This window comes from Erythrolamprus reginae, chromosome 1 (genome assembly GCF_031021105.1).
Source record: "Erythrolamprus reginae isolate rEryReg1 chromosome 1, rEryReg1.hap1, whole genome shotgun sequence".
Classification (NCBI taxonomy): domain Eukaryota; kingdom Metazoa; phylum Chordata; class Lepidosauria; order Squamata; family Dipsadidae; genus Erythrolamprus; species Erythrolamprus reginae.
In genome coordinates this window covers 118,426,482-118,451,244 of record NC_091950.1, presented here as the reverse complement: position 1 = coordinate 118,451,244, position 24,763 = coordinate 118,426,482, and the positions used below count along the sequence as shown (strand labels likewise).

Genomic DNA, 24,763 nt, shown 5'->3' with positions numbered 1-24,763 from the left:
TAACCCACATTTTTCTGTTAAAGCAATTTTACTAAAACAAAGAGAATATACAGTAAAAGCCTCAATTTAATGAAGCGGTTCTGGATGAAAGAGTACGTACTATTAAATCCAAGGATGTGTTATCTGCATAATTAAATCAAGACCGGTTACAGTAAATTGTGGTTTTACTATATATGATTATGTAGTATAATTATGTTAAGCAAGGATTATAGAAAAATGAAAGTAGTAAACTGCTCAAAAATACTTTTTTTGCTCTCTTTGTTTCATTTTCCTATATATTTATCTATCTATCTCTGTCTCTCTGTCTCTGTCTCTCTCATAGTGTATACAGATTGGACTTTGGATTTATGAATTTTTATAAGTTAAACCAATTTGTTTGGAGATTTAAATTGAGAAATTTGGATAATACTTGCTGCAGAACACTTTCAGGAGAATTATGGCTCTTCCAGTTCTAAGCTGCCACATTTAATCACAAAGTAATCAAGCTGGATCCCATTTTTTCCTATAAACCTGACTTGGAAAGTTTAGATATACCCTAGTCATAAGACCTTTCCATCCGGCTTGGTTATACTCAGTCTTCAAAAATTGTACCATATTTACCAGATGGCAACACAGACATGTGTGATGTGGTACAGCAAGGAGATGCAGATCATATGAACATCAATGCAGATGTGTACAGTATGTGTGTCTAAGTATGCTTATGTATATAACCATTACATGGCATTGGAAAGGTTTTTGGTGGGACTGCTGCTTTTCCCTGGTTATACCTATCCACCCCATCACGTCATCAGGAAAAGTATTTAATGGATACCATCTATTATGGTGCCATCTCTGCCGTGGTTTTGGAATATTATGTCACTCAGAACATTATATCAGAGAGACGCCTTCCAGAAACCTCTTAAAATATTATTTTTCCCAGCAGCCTTGGGAAACAGGAAATATGCAACTGTATTATATTTATATAGAAAGTTGGCTGATCCTCTTACAATTTTAATATTTATATTTAATTCTTTTACTGGCTGCTTACGTATGTTTTTAACTGTTCTTTTGTGTACCACCCAGAATCACATTTCTGAGGTAGGTAACTATATAAATTTGATTGACAAATAAACATCCACAATCACCTACGGAGGCATCTGGAAAATATAGTAGAGATTTAAATGGCTGATTACACCCAAATATTTAGGAGGTGAAGTAGCCTGAACTATGCATGCCCATCTCTGTGTGGACATGCCTGTACAGGTATGGAGATCCTTTATTCTACAAAATTGACTTGTTAACTTAACATGGAACAAAAAAGGGGAGGAATATTTAGCCTATGATTTTTAGGGATGAGACTGTATCCTCAGGAGGAGAACTCTTTGCAATGTTGCACCTCTTTTGATTCTTTTCTTTGTTATACATGTGATGGCATGAATCGGTGATATCAGACTTTCTCAACACTGGTTTACAAATCTGATTAACCAAACCACATAACTCCAGAGTATTATAAAAAAAAATACTGTAATCAAGATGTCTTGGTCTACATCAGCTTCCCTAATCCAGGTCCTCAATTCCCATAATGGCCATGCTGGTTGAAGAATTTTCAATGTGTCTGAAAGATATCAGATTGGGGAAGACTCATTTTCCATTAGGAACTTGTCAGTCATTCCACTTTTTGATTGACAGTAATTTTGCATACAGTACAGTGTAAAAAAAAAGTGCTTAGGAGATTTGTTATAGGCTGCAGGGAATATCTGCTAAGTAGCAACATTTTCTTCAAAATCTACTAGTTGAATTAATTAACCTTTTCCCTAGGATGAGGGCTTGAACATCAGATTTTTCAACTCTTTAAGGCAATGTTACAATGAAAAATGTAAGTTCACCAACCAGGCAACCAAAGAAAAAACAGTGACAACAGCTACATATAATCAAAACTTTTTTCTTTTGTTCCAACACATCTCTAATGAAAGAATAAAGTTTATAGGTTTGTTTACTATATAGTGTTTATTTCTTCAATTATGCCTCTCTAAATAATATTTGTTTTGTATTGTCATAGTTTAACTAAACATGATTTGAAGCACTCTACAACCTCTACAAGCTTCCTGTGTGTGATGAGATACATTTAAAATTGTTTCATGTAATTATTCGTAGTGCTTCAACAAAAGTTGAAAGATATGTGAAATGTTTGAAACTAGAGGAAAATACATTTTAGTTTGTAGGTGGTGGGGTAGAAAATGAATAAATCTTTTTATTGAAGTAAATTTTACAGATGTATAATCAATTTGTTAGTTTGAAAAACAAAATATTATACCATATGGCCTGATTTGGATTACATTGAAAAGCGTTTGTTCTGTAAATTTAAAAGCATATTTGGTGGGTGGCTTTTGTCATAAAATATCTATTTAGCAGCAATTTAACTATAATTTATGATTTCAATTTATAATTTACAAAAATATAGTCATATACTTAAAATAGAGTTTAATATATAGAATTCAGAACTCTTATCTATTAGTAAAGCAGTAAACATTGCTATTTAGTTCCTCTGTGCTGCTCTGTTCAGCTGGAGAGCAATCATCTCAAAGGACCAGAAAAAGAGTCCAAAGTCTTTATACTTGATCTGTTCTCATCAGGCCCACAGCTACTCCAGAAATCTTGAGATGGGAGATTTGGGAGACCAGCTTATTTGAGATAACCTAGGCCAGTGATGGCAAACCTTTTTAGCACCGAGTGCCGAAAAGGGAGCACTTTTCATCATCCGGGCTGCACATGCGCAAATGCCAATCAGCTGGCAAATGTGTATGCTCACATTGGAAAGTGGAAGACCAGCTCTTCTGGTTTCCTGCACTGATGCATGCAGAAAGGCCAACTGATTGTTACATGTGCATGCATGCCAGAAACCCAGGAGAGGAATGGGCAATGCTGAATGTGCCACTTTGGGAATACATATCATAGGTTCGCCATCACGGACCTAGGCCATATGTACTATGTAACTAGAAAAAAATAGCAGGGGCAAAAGGAATTTTAAGAGGCCAGACAACAAGCCTGTATCTTTTATATCTAGAAAAATAAATGATTTGCTGCTCACTCCATTACTTTCCCTACCCATCAAGACTGGTAGAAGGAAAGACTGGGAGAGGATTCCCAGCCTCTATAAAAGTGAATAAGAAATGCAACATATACAAAAGTTATCTAATCCTTCCTTTGCTTTGGGGAAGGCGGCAGAAATGCACCCTTTGGTTCAAGATAATAATTTTAATGATACTGGAGAATGGCTTGTCATTGTATAGATATTTAGTGAGTGCTTTTAGGATGCAATACTAAATATGTTCATGACTGTAAACTCTTATTCCCTATTTTTAAATGGTGGGAAAAATCAGGAAAAATCTAGGGAAATGCCCCTTCCTTTGCTTTACAGTCTAAATGACCATGCAACCACCCTCAACAATTGTTACAATTAATTATAATTTTGTATTGTATATAACTTACAATATAATTATAACTATCTATTCTGCCACTAAGAAAGCTACAAGGACATTTCAAGCTTGATTCAAAGGAAATTTTTATCAATCTAGTCTTATTTTTTCTTTTCTTTTTGTATGGCTATGGAAGGCAATTCACCTTGATTATTGAAAGAAGTTAGAGTTTGATATGTGGAAACTTCTAGGACATTTATTGCATGGTAATTCACCAAATGTAAATTTGCAAGAGCGGTTTATCAAGTGTGACATCTAAAGAAATGGAATGTACGATGGGCAAGATCATATTTGTGATAACAACCATAATAAAAATAGGATTTTGATAAATTTCAAAATGTATAACAAAATGGATTAACTTCTTGACTGGGACAATGTAACTTATTATGTGATTTACTTGAAAGCCCATCGGTAACAATAGAAGGGTATTCCTGATAGACCCCGGTAACTGTGTTAGAATGAAAACTGTAGAAAGCTTCAGGAGCATCTTGGTAACTAATAAATGTTTTGAATTTTAAGGGTTGGGATTTATAAATCCTGGGGTTGGGGAAAAGGCGACGGCCAAACAATGGAATTAAGGGGATGACCCCTACGGACTCTGCAGAATGGCCCCTGAGAAAGTGGCTAAGAAAGGGTTCAACAGGAATGCCAAATTTCTGCTGAATAGGTTAAAAGAGTGAAGAAACCTCTTCGGCAGCCGTCAATGCGCAGAAAGCCTGCTGAACATTTCTGCTCAATGGGGCCCTAAACAAAGACAAAAAAAACACAAAGGCATCTGATTGCAATTTGAGGAGAGCTTTCGACTGCACGTTCTAATTTCTATATTACTTTTAATGCCAAAGTAATTTGACATAGCTCTGGACACTGAAGTGGAATTACTTTAGTTCTGTATAAATATAACAATAACTTTTTTTTGAAATTGTTTTTCCATATATACAACCCAGTGCCTTTTATAAAGCACCATCTTTTAAACAAAAGCTTAAAACAGAATGACAGCCTGGTTGTCTATCCAAATTTAAGAGTTTTTTTAAAAAAAAAATTCTTAGGTACAGTATATTATTTGGATTTTACCTTGACTTGGAAGAATTTTATGTTTTAAAAAGCTATGAGAAAGAGAGAAAATCTCTGAGGAACAGATTTTTATTTGCATTGCGTACCAATTTTGAGATAAACCCAGGGATTCCAATATGTTTTAATAGGATTTACGTTAAGCAAATGGAGTGCTAGTGAAATCTTGCCAAGGAAACTGCAGGGTCCAGGCAATCACCATACATCAACACTGACTCAAAACTACCAGCACCCCTTTCCCCTTCGCACGCACACTGACACACAAAAGAAAAAGGAAAAATAAAACAAAACAAGAAAAAACAGGAAAGGAAGAAAGGAAAAGGGGGAAAAGGAAAGGAAAAGAAGGAAAAGAAAAGAATGAAAGAAAGGAAGAGAAAGGAAGGAAGGAAATAGAAAGAAAGGAAGGAAGAAGAAAAGAAAAAAGAAAGAAAGAAAGAAAAAATGGAAGGGAGGAAGAGAAATAAAGAAAAGAAAAAAGGAAAAGAAAGAAAAGAAAAAGGAAGGAAAAAAGAATGAATGAAAGAAAGAGAAAGGAAGGAAGGAAAAAGAAAGGAAGGAAGGAAGAAGAGAAGAAAAAAGAAAGAACAAAAAAGAAAAAAATGGAATGGAGTAAGGAAGAGAAAGAAAGAAAAGAAAAAAGGAAAAGAAAAGAAAAAGGAAGGAAAAAAGAATGAATGAAAGATAGAGAAAGGAAGGAAGGAAAAAGAAAGAAAGGAAGAAGAAAAGAAAAAAGAAAGAAAGAACAAAAAAGAAAAAAATGGAAGGGAGGAAGGAAGAGAAAGAAAGAAAAGAAAAAAGGAAAAGAAAGAAAAGGAAGGGAGAAAAATTTTAAGTAAAAAACCACCTTTCTGTAAAAGCTCATTTCTCTTACCTCTGCAAGTGGATACCAGCGTGCAATGGGTTTTCGAGGGTAGGAGAGCATTTCATTCCAATGGTCTCGCCCAAGAGTTTCTGCTTCGTTGCCTACTTGACAGACTCCAATTACTTCATTGTGACCTACACTGTGAAAATGTTCAATAATATTTATTTCTTAAAATTATGCATTCAGGAGCTATGCAGTCCAAATGATCTAATAGCGGAAGCAGATGGGCTCTTAAATATGTCTTTGCAGTTTATGGTAATGAGATGATACTAGGGAAACAGCATAAATATAACAGTTTTCTCTCCTGCAACAGCCCCAATGAAAACCATTTCTCCAAAGTTAGCATTTGTTCTGAAAGGAAGCCTGTCAAAGACATGAGTAGAGGACCCCCACCCCCAATTAGGATAAATGTCCTTTCTTTCCCTGTTTCTATTAATGTTCACTTTGAAATTAATGTTAATTTTTTTTTTAAACCAACTTTTACACCTAAAGCTGCTTGTGTAGTTTGCAGCTCAGAAATTTCGTTTTTACAAATCAACCATGTCTTTCTAGTCTTCTATTGGCCAGTTGGCATCAACTAGTTCTGTGATGTCAAACCAATGGCACATGTGCCACGTGTGGCCATTTATTTTATTTATTTATTGGATTGTTATGCCGCCCTTCTCTTTAGACTCAGGGCAGCTTACAACATGTTAGCAATAGCACTTTTTAAAAACAGAGCCAGCCTATTGCCCCCACAATCCGGGTCCTCATTTTATCCACCTTGGAAGGATGGAAGGCTGAGTCGACCTAGAGCCGGTGATGAGATTTGAACTGCTGACCTAAAGATCTACAGTCAGCTTCAGTGGCCTACAGTACTGCACTCTACCTGCTGCGCCACCCTGGCTCTATCTGGCATGCTGTTGTTGTCCTAGCTCAGCTCCAGCGCGCATGCGCATGCCAGCCAGCTGATTTTTGGCTTGCTCAGAGCCTCTGGGAAGATGTTTTTGGCCTCTGGAGGGCCTTTGGGGGGAGTGGGGTAGGCCATTTTCATCCTCCCCAGGCTCCAGGGTGAAAAACGGGCCAACAGGGCCCACCAGAAGTTTAAAAATGGGGAAGCAGGGGATGTGTGGGCATGCACATGGGGATTAGGAGGTGGGGGGGACTGAATTATGGGTGTGGGCACACACGTGCATGTGATAGTGCGCATATGCTTGTTTCAGCACCGGAGGGAAAAAAGGTTTGCCATCACTAATCTAGTTGATTGGAAAAACTAATCAGAGTAAGATTAGTATTTGGAAAAAAATGTTTACAACAAAGTGAGAAGTTAAGAAAAAGCAAAGAAGGAAGCTATTATGTATTAATTTTATTTCCCCCAAAACTAATTTTAGCAGTAATTCATAATGCCCGCCTTTATGGCTAAACATTTGTTCAGGTTTGCAGATCCTAATTTAGAGATTCCGCGAATTGTTTTTCATAGCATAGCTGTCCAGATATCTCACCGGTCATAATCCATAACGGCTATAGACAAGTGAATCTGATCAATGCTTTCTGGAGGGAGATCAAAGACTATGGCTTCATTGTAAACAGGATTGAGGGTGTTCCGCTTGATAGAAGTCTTCCTTTTCTTTAATCGTCTCCCTTCACACATTAGTGACACCTTCACATATGGATCTGCATAACAGATATCACAATCTCAGCATTTGATTTTGCTTTATTTTAAAGTTGGACCAATCATATTCCTATGACTAAGCTGCCTTGCCTTTATAAACTTACTATACTATCAAGAAAACGAAATGATTTGATTCATTACCTTGCGAATTCTTTTAGAATTTATTTCTCGGAGTAAAACAAATAGCATTTTTACATTACATTGAGAAGAAACCGCATCATTAAATCACAACTTCTAACTTTTGTGTGTATGTGTAGATGCAGAGGGAGAGGAATTTGCAGTGAAGTTTGCCATAAGCAAACATGCAACAAAAGTATTCCAGAATTCAAAAATATTTGGCTGTTCTGTTTATAGCTATGTATTTTTAATAGGCAGGCCTATTTCGCTTTTAGAAATATTGTAATCCAGGAGGATAACTGACTTTTCCTGCTCTCCCTTGTCAAAATAATAATAATAATAATAATAATAATAATAATAATAATAATAATAATAATAATAAAAAATTAGATTTGTATGCCTCCCCTCTCCAAAGACTCGGGGCTCACAACAATAATAAAAAACAATATTATAGCAAAACAAATCTAATATTAAAAAAGAAGCATATAAAACCCTATCATATTTAAAAACCAAACAACACATACATATCAAACATAAAATATAAAGAGCCTGGGGGAAAGGTGTTTCAACTCTCCCATGCCTGGCGATATAGGTGGGTCTTGAGTAACTTGCAAAAGACAAGGAGGGTGGGGATAGTTCTAATCTCTGGGGGCAGTTGATTCCAGAGGGCCGGGGCTGCCGCAGAGAAGGCTCTTCCCCTGGGGCCCGCCAAACGACATTGTTTACTCGATGGGACCCAGAGAAGGCCAACTCTGTGGGACCTTATCGGTCACTGGGATTCGTGCGGTAGAAGGCGGTTCCGGAGGTACTCTGGTCCAATGCCATGTAGGGCTTTAAAGGTCATAACCAACACTTTGAATTGTGACTGGAAACTGATCGGCAGCCAATGCAGGCCACGGAGTGTTGTAGAAACGTGGGCGAATCTAGGAAGCCCCACGATGGCCCTCGCGGCTGCGTTCTGCACGATCTGAACTTTCCGAACACTTTTCATAGGTAGCCCCATGTAGAGAGCGTTGCAGTAATCGAACCTCGAGGTGATGAGGGCATGAGCGACTGTGAGCAATGACTCCCTGTCCAAATAGGGCCACAACTGGTGCACCAGGCGAACCTGGGCAAACGCCCTCCTCGCCACAGCCGAGAGATAATGTTCCAGTGTCAGCTGTGGATCGAGGAGGACGCCCAAGTTGCGAACCGTCTCTGAGGGGGTCAGTGGTTCCCCCCCAGGGTAATGGACAGACCGATGGAATTGTCCTTGGGAGGCAGGACCCACAGCCACTCCGTCTTGTCTGGGTTGAGTTTGAGTTTGTTGACACCCATCCAGGCCCCAACAGCCTCCAGGCACCGGCACATCACTTCCACTGCTGGCTGGGGAATATTTGGACGAACTTGGACATCCTTGTGTTCATGTGATCCAAATGAATAATGACTCTATTATAGGGCTGGATCTCTAACATTAATGTGCCTACAAATATACACATTTCAGCCCCTGTTAAACAGACCTTTTACAACATGTCCACACTAAGGGCGGGTTCCTCTTACCTCCTCCTACTGGTGCATATTGTGATGTTTTGCATGCATGCATGCATCCCTTCTTACAGTTTGGTTTCCATGCACAGAGGGATGATTTTCCTTCTGCGCATGCGCAGAGAGCCGAAAATTAGAGGAAAAAAGATGGCGGCATGCACGGTCCGACAAAGACAGCACTGAAACTGTCGCACCAAAATTGCATCATTGGCAGGCCACTCCTGGAGTGGTGCACTGGTTGGAACCCATCTCTGATCTAAACTAAATTCCAAATACAAAAAGCCTAAGGCAGATAGTATATTCAATAGCAATATCACCAGAAATAGTTTAGAAGTTACTGCTTACTATTAGGGTAGAATTCATTTGTTTAATATCTCGCCCCCCCCTCCCCCCCAAAAATAATTGCAATTTAGTACCAAAGGCAAATGTGAGGACCATTTCAGCCAATAACTGTTATATCAGCTTGACCTATCTCAAAGGCAGATAGGAAAAAATATTAAGGCAAGACAGGGAGTGAGATAGTTACAGTAACATTTTGGAATTGCCATTTTTCAGACTCACTCAGGTTTCAATTGAAAATAAACTACAGTTCTTCTTTGCCCCAATTGAAGAAGAAGAAAAAAAGCCCCCCTACAAAATTCTCGATCTCATTTTATTTATCAGACTTTTTATACAACTAACTTCTAAGATCTCTAAGCAATTTAAGATCAAGTAAGGTACAAATTTATCCCTGCCACATGCATGCCAATAATATTTTTTGTTATTTGTAATATTTAATTTATACAGTTTGCCTACCTTATATATAAATAAAAAAATAATCTTAGGCCAATGTGAAATATATTCCTACCTGATGCTCCTGTTATGTCCATTGCTTTTAAATTTCTTGCTTTTATTATAGTTATGGTTAGTCTGCCAGCTGTTGGAAGATAGCAAAGCGAAAACATCAACTCGCCAAGATCCACTTTGTCCTACAGAGCAATAGAATACATAATATATATTACATATAGAAAAATATTAAAAAGGCCTTTCAGCATCTGTTTAAGTATTATTAATGAAACCGATACATCTCTTATTCCTAGCAGTTCCGTATTTATCAGGCTGGCAACTTGTTTGCTGTTTCCAGAACAGAGAGAAAATTCTGAGTGAAGTTTTCTGAATAAGGTTGCCTTGTGGGACGAGCACATCTGTAAATCTCAGCTGTTGGAAAAAAAAAGTGGGGGGGACGACGACAGAATTCTCCCTATTCCCAGACCTACGAAATACCATATTTATCACTTATTCCTATGTTCTTCTTTTATCTTCTTTTATCACCTAGTTTCTATCTTCTTTCTGCTCGAGTGAAAAACCGAGAATAGTAACTAGTAAATCCCTAAGCAGAATTTCCCCATTGGAACTAATTATGGCTGTTAAGAAAGAAAAGTTGAAAACTTAATGTTTTCTGTTGGACTTTGGATACCCACACCACACTGTATCCATTGATTTAGTTAAACAATTTAGAGACCACATGACTCCCAATAACTTTGGGCACTTTACAGTTAAAATTCAATAAAAGACCACAACAAAGAGAAAAATTCATAAGCAGTGCAAGGACACACACACACACACACACACAACATGAGCTCCACAATCAACATACATCAAGACCTGGCAGAATATCCAGCTCTTCAATAGCTTTCGGAATATCTCTATTAGATTTCCTAGTTATTCAAATATCAATTTTATGTCATCCAAAGTTTTCCTCATCAAATATGCATCTTTTCCTATTATAAATCTTTTGCATCAGAACCATCATAAAATCCCAGGAGGCAATGAGTTTTGTTCTCTGGATTAAGCAAGTTAAGTTTCTTAAAATCCAGACCGAATACAATCTTGTCCCTGTTGGCTTGAGAGCATATTACAGAACAGTGATGGCTAAACCATTTTGTCATAACAGGCGTCCCGTGTATGCGACTCCCCCATATATGAACATGTGCGCAAATCCACCATACTCCATGTATGCAGTGCAATCTCTTGCACTCCCCTACACATGCACATGGTCCCCCGCATTTGCATGACCCCTCCAGAGCATGATCCTGCACATGTGTGATCCACAGTTCATGAACATGCATCACCTGCATGCTCACTTCTCCAAGTGCGTGTAACCCCCCCATGTCCTTGCCCATCCTGCAGGATTCCCACACTCCTCCCACCCCTTTGCATGTGTGCATGACTCCCATGCTCCCCTGCCATCTGCATGTATGTGCAACACGCCCGCATACATATGCGACACCCCCGCAAGTGCATTTGACCCCCTGTGCATGCTAGCGCGTCTTCTGCCTGTGCCTCCCCCCCATGCACGGCAGAGCTCTGAAAATCAGCTGGCCAGTGGGAGGTGCACACACATGTGCGGTGGAGCTGAGGTGGGGTGACAGTTTGTGTGCCCGCAGAGGGCTCTACGTGCCACCTGTGGCACGCATGCCATAGATTCGACATCACAGTTATAGAAGCTAGAAGTATGATCAAAACATGTAAGTTGGTCTTGCACTTGACAAACTCAGAAGAGCTTATTTGAGGTATAAATGGATCCCCACAAAACTCCCAAGCATTAGTGAAATATATATTTAAGGCGATTCACATTCATTTTCAAAATCATTAGAGGGTAGACATTTTTATGAGGCTTACCTCCAGGAGAAAGAGCTTTTTTAAAAAAAAGCTATTTGACTTTACAGTAAATCGGAAATAAGTGGAAAAAGGTTTACAGAATTCTATTAGATTTTTGCAGTATTTTAAGATACGATCTTAAGATATTTCAATGGCACTTCATGTTAAATAAACATTTGTAGTAAATTTGAGTTATTTTAGAACTAGGATCCTAACTGCCCCGGAAGGAACAACTTGAGAGCCACAACACCTATGAATATCTCCTCCTGATAAAAAAAGATTCCAATCAATAAAAAATAAATAAATTATAGAATCCCCTCAAGCGTAAAGTTACCAAAATTTAAAAGTTTACACTATTAAACAATCACAAGCAAGCCTCTCCTCCTCACACTTGTAGGAAGGCTCTGTTCAGCAATGTGTCTGTGAAAATTAATCCTCACAGCCTGTAAAAAAGCAAATAAAATGTAAAAGGTAAAAGAGACAAGCCATCTTACTGAATGTGGAGGCCAAGTTCTCTATTAGGTAGGGCTGTCAAATAAATAACCCCCTTTTTATTTGATTTTGAAATAGCAGGTTCATTATGATTATCTGTAGTTGCTGGGGTACTTTTGAATTCTATTCTGAGTTGTTAAGTTTTTTTTTAAAAAACCTTAGAACCTTATCTAAAGAGTAGCTCCAGTCTATTCTTCTGCTGTCTTCGAGGAAAAACCAGTCCAGTTGCCTCTTGAAAAAGCATATTTGGGCCTCCATGTATAGCAAGTTGTTTTTCTTAACAGAAGCAGTTATATGGCTTTGAACCATATTCCAAACAATGGAATGAAAAAAAGAAGTACCTTTTTAGAATTATTTATGCTACAGGAAATGATTTGTTAATGGAATCCGATCAGGCTGAACTGACTGATATAATAAAGGGACAGAAATCCTAAACAGCAAATAGCAAAGCAGGTTTCTGTGGAATTCTCCCCCATTTTTTTTAGTTAGCTTGCCTAGCTTTTGGGAACAAGTATAGGAGTTGGTTTGGTAACAACCCTACATTTGGGTTTACAACCCCTATCTCTAATTGCATTGCTTGGTACCCCTAAGAAAACATGATGCTAAAGACTTTATTATGTATTGGGGGGGGGGGGGGTTCAAGGAAATGGGATTGGGTGTAACTTATGGGGGCTTAGTTTGAATTTTGATGTACAATTTAACACTTGCAACAAATATATAGTCTGCTCAGAGAAGATGTAGTTTAATAACAGCCAAAAATCAGATTGACAAAACAAATCTCTTTATAATAGAATTGTTAACATATTCCATTGGCTTGTCAACACTTCTGGCATCTATTATTAATAACGGAAGACTTGTCCAGAACAAAAACAGAATTATTTCATGAAAAAATATAAGGAAATTAGATAAAGAAAAAAAATGTTACTGAATAAATGTTATATTACTGAAAAGTATTTTACTGCATAGACCTGGCCAGAATTCATCCCTGCAGTTTGAAAAAAAAAAGTAAAAAAATTAATATTTCAATTCATGATTGATAATAAAACAGTTTTGATACTCACTCATTACCAATTAGACTATATGGGCTTCATGAGTAAGTCTGATGCCCAAATTCCTGCAAATAATGAATTATGATAATTTCCTAGTTTGCATGCCCTGTATTTAAAAAAAATGCCTATTTTTCTATTATGCCAGAAATGGATAGACCAAGGAGCAGACAAAACTGGATATAAAAAGGAGATTGTCATTCCTTAACAATCATTGAACTACTGTGGGAATAGGAAAGGAAGGGGGGGGAAATACTTTGGCCTGAGCACAAAGAATGGCAGTCAAAAAGAATAATAGGAAGAAAAAAAAAAGGATTGTACCGAATCCAAGTGCTTTGTCCATCTGACCAGAAAGTCTGAGAATGATATCCATCATTATGTTAGGGAAGAGGAATGACTCAGATAATCTCTTGATTTAGGCTACTTGGGCAAACGCTTGCATAATCGTATTAATAACACAAGAGCTATTAGTTAAAACTGCCAACCGCTTGTCCTAAATGTAACTCTAAAATGTCTGGTTGCTTTAAAATCATGCAGTTGTTCAGCCACTTTGGCAGTACCCTTTGTTTTGACGGGATAAATATTTAAGTTCTTACAGTGCCCCAGACAGCAAATTGCTTTTGAAGTCTTCATACATTAATGATCTTTCCAACCAACCTATCCTTATTCGCCATATTTGTAAAATTTTAAGTTTGGTTAAAAATGAAAATGGACACATACAGAAGTGTTTGTGTCAGTCTGAGACTGTAGAATTATAGAACAACAGAGTTGGAAGAGATTTTGAAGGCCTTCCAGTCCAACCCACAGGCAGGAAATAATTCCATTTCAAAGCTCTTTTATTTCTGAACGATACAAAGAGCTGCAGCTTTGCAGGAAGTCGAGATATATAGTTTAAGAGTGTACTCACATACAGCTGTTGCTGGAATTGGGTATGTCTAGTTTAATGAAAAAAAGGACTATAGGTGACAAGATAGCAAGGTTCCAATATCTCAAGTGCTGCCACAAAGAAGAAGGAATCAAGCTATTCTTCAAAGCACCCAAGGGCAGGACAAGAAGCAACGGATGGAAACAAATCAAGGAGAGATTAGGCGTTGATTGCTTACCTGAACGCCTCTTCTCGTATGCTGAGTGGGTACAGCAGTCATGTGGGTTGCTCACTGTCCAATCCGCAGAGGACCGAGCCTAGTCTTTAAAAAGCCTGCTGAATCCACCTCTTCCCCAGAATTCGTGAATCCTTAAACTTAGGCTCAAGTGTGGTGGCTCAAATAGTGCTCAACTCTCATGATAGGAAAAAATACAGGTTAAAGGATATAACCACAGTTAGAATAGAAAAAGGGAGGGAAGTGACTGCTGTACCTGCTCAGCGTACGAGAAGAGGCGTTCAGGTAAGCAATCAACGCCTATTCTCTGTACTGAGAGCGGGTCCAGCAGTCACATGGGACATACCCAACAGATGAGTCCCTAGGAAGGGATAGTTTGCTATCGTGAGAGATAACAGATTGGAGGACTCTTCTGCCAAAGGCAGCATCTGCTGAAGCGTAAGAGTCAATTTTGTAATGACTTATGAAAGAGTTTGGAGAGGCCCAAGTGGCTGCTTTGCAGACTTCTTCCAATGGAGCTTGAGTTGCCCATGCGGCAGATGTGGCTGCACTTCTTTTGGAGTGTACTGTGATAACTCTGGGTATGCTGAGGGAAGCTGACTCATAAGCCTTTGGGATAGTCCCTCAGATCCAATGGCTTATTACGGTTGAGGATACCTTGGAACCCAGGGATCTGGGATAGTAGGCTACGAATAGGGCTTCTGACGTTCGGATGGGTCTTGTCTGTCGGATATAGATTCCCAGTGCTCTGGTGAGATCTAAGGTGTGCCATCTGACCACAAGCTGATGGTTCTGATTGGAACAAAATGAAGCAACACAATGTCCTGGGATCTGTGGAACATGGAACTGATCTTGGGTAGAAAGGTGAGGTCCAGGCGCAGGACTACTTTGTCCGTCTGGATCCTGCCGAATGGATAGGGCTGCCAATTCTGAGATGCGTCGAGCCAATGTTATCGCCACCAGGAATGCTACTTTATAAGATAGGTACCTGAAGGATGCTGACCTTAGGGGTTCGTATGGTGCCTGAATGAGGGAATGGAGAACCCGCAGTAAGTCCCAGGACGGGTATCTGTGAACCTTGGAAGGCCTGAGGTTCAAAATACCTCTTAAAAATTCTTGAATTTCCAGGAAAGAGTGGAGTGTTGTCTGCGTGATCCTGCTAGGACCATAGATAGAGCGATTAGATGATGGCTAATGGTGCTAGTGGAGAGGTCTTGATGGAAAACTTTCATGAGGAAGGCTACGATTCTGTGAATGGAAATGCACAGGGGGATAGGTCTTCCTGTGAGCACCATTGGTGAAACTTGGACCAGGTGTGGTCGTAAATTCTATTGGTGGAGACTCTCCTGGCTTTCAGAATTATTTCTATAGTGTCTGGGTCATAGCCTTGCAGATCTAGGTCGCGCCGGATAATAGCCAAGCGGTGAGGTGGAACCACTCCGGATCTGGGTGGTGAGAGGCCCCCTGCTGCAACATATCCTCCAAAACGGGGAGTCGCCAGGGGTCCTGGACGGACAGATGTTGTAGGTCCGCGAACCAAGGCCGGCGTGGCCAGTGAGGAGCTATCAGTATCACCTGGGCCTTCTCGAGGATGATCTTGTGAATCATGTCTGGGAGAATTGGAATTGGAGGGAAAGTGTAAAGCAGCACTCGAGGCCAGGGGACTCTGAGTGCATTTATTGCCTCCGCTCCCGGGGATAGAACCCTGGAGTAGAATCGAGGGAGTTGAGTGTTGGTCGCGGTCGCAAATAGGTCTAGAGATGGGTGACCAAATTTGAGGCAGGCTTGCCGGAACAGAGCCTGATGAAGGCTCCACTCTCCTGGATCCAGAGTCAACCGGGAGAGCCAATCTGCCTGCACATTGAGAACTCCCGATATGTGGTCGGTCCACAGGGACTGTAAATGTCTCTCTGCCCAGAGACCCAGATTCAGGGCTTCCCTCATCAGGGCTTTGGACCTGGTACCCCCTTGTCTGCAAATATGGCTCTTTGTAGCTATATTGTCCGTGAGAATGAGTACATGTTGATTGATGATGTGAGGTTTGAATTGTTTGAGGGCTAACGACACTGCTCTCAATTCCAGCTGATAGGACTGGAAGCTTCCTCTGCTGACCACGTGCCCTGGGCTATCAAGCCCTGAGCATGGGCTCCCCAGCCTGTTAAGCTGGCATCTGTGGCAATAGTAAATTGATCTGGACATCTGAAGGGGGATCCCTTGTCCAGAGCGGGGGAGGTCCACCACGTAAGGGATCTTAGGACTGCGGTCGGAATGGTGATGAGGCGTGCCGAGTTGCTGTTCCCCGATCTCTGGAATGGTAACAGAAGCCATTGGAGATCCCTGGCGTGAAGACGAGCCCATGGGATAATACCAATGCAGGAAGCCATCTTTCCCAGTAGGGAAGACAGGGTAACGATGGTAGTCCTTTTCTGAGACCTTATCTGGGAGATAAGCTCCTTGATACTGATTTTTCTCTCAGTAGAGAGAAAGACCTTAGAGAGATCTGAATTAATAATAGCTCCCAGATGTTGAATAGAAGTAGATGGAAGGAGTTGACTTTTTTTGAAATTAATGGAAAAACCATGATCCTGTAGGATAGACATGGCAATATTGAGGTCTGAACAGGTGCCTTCTTTAGAGGAGCCGTGAATTAATATGTCATTCAAATAGCATAAAATATGAATGGGCGTGGCCTGGATATGAGTCGCCAGGGTGCCTAGGAGCTTGGTAAAGACTCGAGGAGCCGAGGACAGCCCAAAGGGCATGGCCCTATACTGATAATGTTTGCCCTGGAAGGTGAAACGTAGGAATTGCCTGTGTCCCTTAGCAATAGGGATGTGGAGGTAGGCTTCCGTCAGATCCAAGGAGACCATAAAGTCTCTTGGATGGATAGAGGCTAGGATGGATGACAAGGAATGCATCTTAAATTTCCTATATTTAATGAACTGGTTTAAACTTTTGAGGTCTAAGATGGCCCTCCATCCTCCAGATGTCTTAGGGACCATGAAAAGGATGGAGTAGAAGCCAAGACCTCTTTGGGAAGAGGGAACTGGTTGGATAGCCCTGATAGCCAACAGATGTTGAATAGCTTCCTCCATTCGGAGCTGAGATGGAGAAGATCTGGGGGATGGGCATGAAATGAAACATTTAGGAGGCATGAGAATAAACTCCAACTGGAGCCCCCATTCCACAGTGGAATGGGGGCCAGGAATGGTGCCAGCTGGAGGAGAACCAAGCCAGGCGACCCCCAATGGGAGTAGAATGGAGATCACCATCTGGGCTTTCTGGAAGCTCTAGTCAAGGAGGAACCTCTTTGAAAATGGGATCCTCTACCCCTGGGGTTTCTGCCAGCTTGGGAGCGAAAACAAGGGGAATACTGACCTGAGTTTCTTTGGAAAGCGAATCCTTGATCTTGTTGACGACTGGGACGTCGAAAGGGTTGAGTTTTGATGGCCTTCTTGTTGGTGGGCCCCAAACCTTTCTTTTTGTCAGTGGTTTCAGTGAGAAGAGGGTCCAAGAGGTTGCCAAATAGAAGGTCGCGCTTCAAAGGACCCATGGCTAGCTTCCATTTTTGCATCACTCCCGCCTGCCAAGGGCAAAGCCATAGAAGTCTTCTGGCTGTTGCTGAGGCCGCTATTGACCTTGCTGCAAATCTTGATGATTGCAAGGTAGCATTTGCTACATATTGGGCCACTGCAAAAACCTTATTGAAATCCTGTTCATCAGGGGGAATATGCTGCTGGAGCTGTTGAAGCCATAAGAGAATAGCTCTAGAGAAGAAAGATGCTGCTGCTGCACTCTTGATAGCCCAGGTATCTGCGAAGAAACACCTTTTGAGCATTTGTTCTAGGCACTTGTCTTCGGGTTTTAACACCTCCTCTGCTTCACCAGGCATAGCAGCCGCAGAGTGTAGAGTTTTTACCGGTTTATCAGCTTTGGGACAGACAAGAAGGTCTTCATAAGATAGAGAAAGCTTATATAACTTCTTGTCTTTAGTTGTGCGATTGAAGCCGAAAGCCGGGTGGTCCCACTGCTTGAGCAGAGCATCTTTGAACAATTTTGGCATGGGGACCACCTCATTTTCTTCCTGTTCCTCCATGAAGTATGACAGATTTTCCTCAAGTGGATCTGTGGGAGGAACAGATTGTTTATCTTGACCAGCTAAGCCTGTGGCAACTCTTGCCTTGAATAGAAGTGATTTGAAGAGTTGTGCTGGAAAAATTGCCGCAGGAGTTGGAATCTTGATTTGTGATTCCTCATCCTCTGACAGGCATTGGAACGGGTCATCCTTGTCCTCTATGTCCATATCATCATTCTCATCCTGAGAGGAATCTGAGTCTTCATGAACTGGAATTCTGTAGGATGAGAAGGAGCTCACGGGCCTAGGGGCGCGTGGAGGGGGACGAGAGAGAGAAGGCACATTGATAGCCGAGAGCTTCGCATCAAGGGCTTGAGATAAGGCAGAATAAATAGATTGAAGCTCTTGAGGAAGGTTAGTAATGGTAACCGGTAAAGAGGGAGATACCCTGTAGGCCCAGGTTGGGTCTGGCTCGGAGGGATCTTCCATTATAATATCTGGCTCCTCTGGACCTAAGCCCCATAGGTTAGGTTGGAGTCTGCTTAGGTTTGGCTCATCCAGAGAAAGCACAGGAACACCAGAGGGAGGCAGTTTAAAAGCCTCTGGAGGGTCCGGGCTAACGTGCACTTGGGCCTGCACTTTTAAACGTTTAGCCAATTTCTCATGCATCCTTTGCAGAGCTTGGTCCCTTCTCTTCTCAGCCCTGGTGGGTCTAGCCATTATAGGGGCTCCTGAGGAAGAGGAGGAAGAGGCCTGGGGGATATTTTCAATTTCATTGCCAGTAGGCCTAACCACTCTGGGACCTTTAGAAGTGCCTCTCTTGGGAAACGAAGTCATAGCCTGAACAAATTACAGGTACAAGACTTGAGCCAAAGGGCAACGTTCCCAAGAGGAAGGGGGCCCTACTCCTAGGCCCAGGAGCGTCTGCAACTCAAAGTCAATCTGGTTGGTACCAGAGTTCGTGCCAGTGAGTACAGAGGGGCAGGCCTCGCTAACCTTAACAAAGTAAACCAAGGCACACTGGTTTGGAGGCCTAGCCAGGGAGAAAAGGCCTGAGGGTTTCACAACTTACTCCAGGGCCAAGCAGCGGACTTAATGGTGCCAGGCGGGATGCGTGTAGGCGATCCGCAAGTGCCGGAATTACTGGGCGCTTAGGACCTTCACGCCAAAATAAACCGCTCTGATGTTTTTGCAAACAGAGGGAAGACTAAAGTCTGAGGGACAATCAAGGGAAACTTGCTAAACAGTCCCACACCACAGGAGGAAAAAGCCCTTTTTAAAAAAGTTCCTTAGCTTGCCGGTAAACCTCCTGGCCGCTTAGATTTTGTTAAAAAAATACAATCCGGCAGCAGCGCGAGCAGAGCGCTTTGGTAAAAGCAGCAATAGCCGCGCCACAGCTTCTCCCTCGGTGCCGAACCCTGTAAGGCTGGCACGAAAACCAGGCAAGCTTGAAGTAAAAAGGCAATTGGAAATTTTACTTATCTGATTGAAGAAGGAACGAAGGGAAGGTGTTTTAGAGAGGTGCGAGCCACCACACGTCCTGCTGGATTGCAGGACCGAGCGAATTCTGGGAAGGGGCGGATCCAGCAGGCTTTTTAAAGACTAGGCTCGGTCCTCTGCGGATTGGACAGCGAGCAACCCACGTGACTGCTGGACCCGCTCTTTCAGTACGGAGAATGAGCGATACACCATTTCAAGACAAATGGTTATCCAATCTCTTCTTTAAAACTTCCAGTGTTGGAGCATCCACAACTTCTGGACGCAAGTTGTCCCACTGATTAATTGTTCTAATTGTCAGGAAATGTCTCCTTAGTTCTCTCCTTGATTAACAACTGCAGTGATTCACTTAACCGCTATGGCAAGAAAGGTCATAAAATGGAACAAAATTCATGTAAATATTTCACTTAGCAACAGAAATTTTGAGATCCATTGTAGTCAAAAGGTGAGGACCACTTGTACCTCACTGATTGAAAGCCACCCAGATGTGCTATTGCTCCAACTGGTTGTTTTATATAGGGGGGGGGATTTAGTCAGACACCAATTGTGCAAGTTCTTCCACTTAAAAAGATGAGAGAAGGTTGTAATTGACATCATAGGTAGACCTCAATTATGAGAGACACAACTATGAGAAAACACATCCAGAAAATCACATTGTCTGATTCAGTGTTTCCCAACCGGTGTGCCGCGAGACATGGTCAGGTGTGCCGCGAGGCAGAGGCCAGCAAAGGTTGTTTTGAAAGTCGGCCCCCTCGCGCTCATGGCTTCTCCTCGCTAATAGCGGCGGGCAATAGCCGGGGGAGGGGCGGCTTCTGCAAGTGGGAGCTCCAGGGCTGAGGCTTCCACTTGTGGCTGTCCCCGCCCGATCCGTCCTTCTCTCCGGGTTTCTTGGGGCGCGGCTCCTCCCACAGCTGTGGCTGCAGCGGCGCTGGCGATCCGTCCGCTAGCCACTCCGAGCGCTGTGGGAACGCCCACCTCTCTCACAGTCCTGCTCGGTCTTCTCGGCCACCTACATGCTGCGGGAAGCCCGGGAAAACCAAGCAGAGCGCCCAGGCCAGGCAGAAGAATGCCGCCGCCTTGCTATCCCGCTTCTCTCTGGCCATGCGGTTGCAGAAGCAAGCTCTCCCCCCTCACACGCACACTTTCGGCTGGGCAGGGGGCGAAGCTGACCCCCCAGCTGCCGGCGAAGGAGGCTCGCTTGAGCCTCAGAAAGGAGGCGGATTCAGGCAAAGAGCCCGGCGCAACGGGCGCAGCGTTGGAAAGCGAGCGGGCGGTGGGGGCGCTTCGCTTCTGCCTCAGGCGCTTTTTTTAGACTCCGCGTCCGGCGAGTTTCTGCCTTGCCTTGCCTACTTAACGCGGCGGGAGAGATGCTAATTCCCATCCCAAACAGTCCATCTTTTCCCTCAGGAGTGGGTGGGCGTTTTGTCCCTGGCACCATGTCAGCAGCATCAGGAGGACAACAGATGACTAATCCCGCCAGAGAACAAGAGAGAGAAAGCATGAGAGAGAAAGAAAATAAGAGAGAGAACGAGAGAGAGCAAAAGAGAGAGAGAGAGGTGCTTCTTGAAGCATATTGTAAAAAGCACCCAAATAATAAGAAACCCCCCCCAGCCCACACCTGTTTTTGAAAAGAATAAAAGAGGAAAAAAACCCAGCCTTCAACTGGTTTTGGAAATGGTTCGAGTGTGTATACACACACACACGCATAAAGGGGGGGGGAGAGAGACAGGGATGGAAAAAGAGGAGAAGTGAGAGGGAGAAGGAATGAGTGAAAAATGGAGGAAGAGAGAGAAATGAGAAACATGAGAGAGAAAAGGGGGAAAGACAGAAGTACCCAGAAATGGTATAAATTTGAGGAGGGATGATTGATGATTGACTGTATTTATAAGAGGATGTTACATGGGATTGTATATATGAGGGGGTTATTTATGTATGTATGTATGTATGTATGTATGTATGTATGTATGTATTTATTTATTAGATTTGTGTCATTTTGGTTGGTGGTGTGCCCCAGGATTTTGTAAATGTAAAAAATGTGCCGCGGCTCAAAAAAGGTTGAAAATCACTGGTCTGATTTACTGACCCTTTGCATCCTAGGCATAAATTGTTTCAACTCCTACTCTCAAAACAACACTATAGAGCACTGCACACCAAGACAACTAGACAACAGTTTTTTCCCCCAAATGCCATCACTCTGCTAAACAAATAATTATCTCACCACTGTCAAACTATTCACTAATGCTGCATTACTATTACTATTAGTCTTCTCATTGTTCCTATCTCCTATCTCTTCCCACTTATGGCTGCATGACTGTAACTTGTTGCTTGTATCCTTACGATTTATGGCTGCCTATAGGAGGTATCAAGAGTCTGGAAGTATAGCTGATAGGGAGGTGTATAAAATGAGACAGAAGGAGGCGAAACAGATAATATATGCTGCTAAAGCCTCAAAAGAGGAAGAAATTGCCAAATCTGTAAAGAAGGGGGATAAAACCTTCTTCAGATATATTAGTGATAAGAAGAAGAAAAACTGCGGCATCATGAAGCTTAGTACAGGGAATAATACATGCATTAATGGGAATAAGGAGATCGCTGACCATTTCAATAGCTACTTCTGTTCAGTTTTCTCAAAAGACACCTTACAAAATAATACTATAGAGGGATATAGCATTGCTTCCAGCTGTACGGATTCAGCTCCAGTGATCTTAGAAGCCGATGTCTTAGAAGAACTTGAACGATTAAAGATAAATAAGGCAATGGGTCCAGATGGCATCCACCCCAGAGTTCTTAAAGAACTCAGATCTGTCATTGCTACCCCCCCTAACTGATTTGTTTAACCAATCCTTGTTAACAGGAGAAGTTCCTGAGGATTGGAGAATGGCCAGTGTTGTGCCTATCCACAAGAAGGGCAGTAGAGAAGAAGCTGGTAACTACAGGCCAGTTAGCTTGACATCAGTTGTAGTTAAAATGATGGAGACTCTACTCAAAAAGAGGATAAATCAGCACCTAAAAAACAATAACTTATTGGACCCAAATCAGCATGGCTTTACTGAAGGCAAATCATGTCAGACTAATCTCATTGATTTCTTTGACTATGTCACAAAGGTGTTGGATGAAGGTGGTGCCGTGGATATTGCCTACCTGGACTTCAGCAAAGCCTTTGATACGGTTCCACATAAAGAGCTGATAGATAAATTAGTGAAGATTGGACTTAATCCCTGGATAGTTCAATGGATTTGCAGCTGGCTGAAGCGTAGTTATTGTTAACGGCGAGTATTCTGAGCAGAGTCAGATTACAAGCGTTGTGCCGCAAGGGTCTGTTCTGGGTCCTATTCTTTTTAATATGTTTGTGAGTGACATAGGGGAAGGTTTGGTAGGGAAGGTTTGCCTATTTGCCGATGATTCTAAAGTGTGCAATAGGGTTGATATTCCTGGAGGCGTCTGTAATATGGTAAATGATTTAGCTTTACTAGATAAATGGTCAAAGCAATGGAAACTGCAGTTTAATGTTTCCAAATGTAAAATAATGCACTTGGGGAAAAGGAATCCTCAATCTGAGTATTGTATTGGCAGTTCTGTGTTAGCAAATACTTCAGAAGAAAAGGATTTAGGGGTAGTGATTTCTGACAGTCTCAAAATGGGTGAACAGTGCAGTCAGGCGGTAGGGAAAGCAAGTAGGGTGCTTGGCTGCATAGCTAGAGGTATAACAAGCAGGAAGAGGGAGATTATGATCCCGCTATATAGAATACTGGTGAGACCACATTTGGAATACTGTGTTCAGTTCTGGAGACCTCACCTACAAAAAGATATTGACAAAATTGAACGGGTCCAAAGACGGGCTACAAGAATGGTGGAAGGTCTTAAGCATAAAACTTATCAGGAAAGACTTAATGAACTCAATCTGTATAGTTTGGAGGACAGAAGGAAAAGGGGGGACATGATCGAAACATTTAAATATATTAAAGGGTTAAATAAGGTCCAGGAGGGAAGTGTTTTTAATAGGAAAGTGAACACAAGAACAAGGGGACACAATCTGAAGTTAGTTGGGGGAAAGATCAAAAGCAACATGAGAAAATATTATTTTACTGAAAGAGTAGTAGATCCTTGGAACAAACTTCCAGCAGACGTGGTAGATAAATCCACAGTAACTGAATTTAAACATGCCTGGGATAAACATATATCTATCCTAAGATAAAATACAGAAAATAGTATAAGGGCAAACTAGATGGACCATGAGGTCTTTTTCTGCCGTCAGACTTCTATGTTTCTATGTTTCTATGATTTATATATTAATATTGTTTCCAGATTGTTTATTTGTACCTTATGACAATCATTAAGTGTTGTACCTTATGATTCTTGACAAATGTATCTTTTTAAAAAATGTATACTTAGCACATATGCACCAAGACAAATTCCTTGTGTGTCCAATCACACTTGGTCAATATTGTTCTGTTCTGTTCTATTCTGAAAAACTAAAAGACTAATAGAAACACAAAATAAACTAACACATTGTCAATCAATTATTTGCTTTTACCTTGATTCCTATGGGAAAAATTGCTTCTACTTAAGAATGTTTCTACTTAAGCACCTTGTTACAGAATGAATTAAGTTCTTAAATAGAGGTACCACTGTGTGTGTGTGTGTGTGTGTGTGTGTGTGTGTGTGTATGTATGTATGTATGTATGTATATATATATATATATATACACACACACACACACACACACACACACACACACACACACTGTACTGCAGAGACTGAATTGTGGTCTTAATGCCTTGCCGTCACTGGAGTCCCTGGGTATGAAGCAGTTTGTTTGTTTGTTTGTTTGTTTATTTATTGATTGATTAGATTTGTATGCTGCCCCTTTCTGTAGATAAACCTCTATCCCGGGCTTACCAAAGATAATCCATCAGCGCGACCAAAGCAGTTTCCATGCTGTAGCGGGGTCTGAATCCTGATTGTTGAGGGCCTAGATAATTGGCTTCATCCAAGGATCGTTGGAGCTGGAGCGACACCACCTTCTCAACAACCTTTCCCATAAAGGGAAGGTTGGAGACCGGACAATAGTTATTAAATACAGCTGGGTCCAGGGAAAGCTTCTTGAGGAGAGGGCACACAAGTGCCTCCTTGTAGGGAGCCAGAAAGGACCCCTCCCTCAAGGAACTGTTGACAATTTTCTGGGACCAGCTCCGTGTCACCTCCTGCTGGACCAAGACCAACCAGGAGGGACATG

The 24,763-nt window shown here is 41.6% G+C and overlaps 1 protein-coding gene across 2 annotated transcripts in view; it reads right to left on the bottom strand.

The window, feature by feature from the left end:
* Positions 1 to 1,506: 1,506 nt before the first annotated feature.
* SYT9 (synaptotagmin 9) overlaps positions 1,507 to 24,763 on the bottom strand; it is a 117,778-nt gene continuing 94,521 nt past the window's right edge. The window contains exons 4-7 of one of the 2 annotated variants that reach the window (XM_070762697.1): positions 9,525 to 9,645; positions 6,867 to 7,038; positions 5,395 to 5,524; positions 1,507 to 1,594 (exon numbers count right to left, since the gene is read on the bottom strand). In XM_070762697.1, coding sequence (XP_070618798.1) covers positions 1,586 to 1,594; positions 5,395 to 5,524; positions 6,867 to 7,038; positions 9,525 to 9,645 — 432 coding nt within the window. In that variant the 3' untranslated portion in view covers positions 1,507 to 1,585. Of the gene's footprint in view, positions 1,595 to 3,559; positions 4,200 to 5,394; positions 5,525 to 6,866; positions 7,039 to 9,524; positions 9,646 to 24,763 lie in introns of those variants that run through there. The other variant, XM_070762687.1, reaches the window with a different exon arrangement.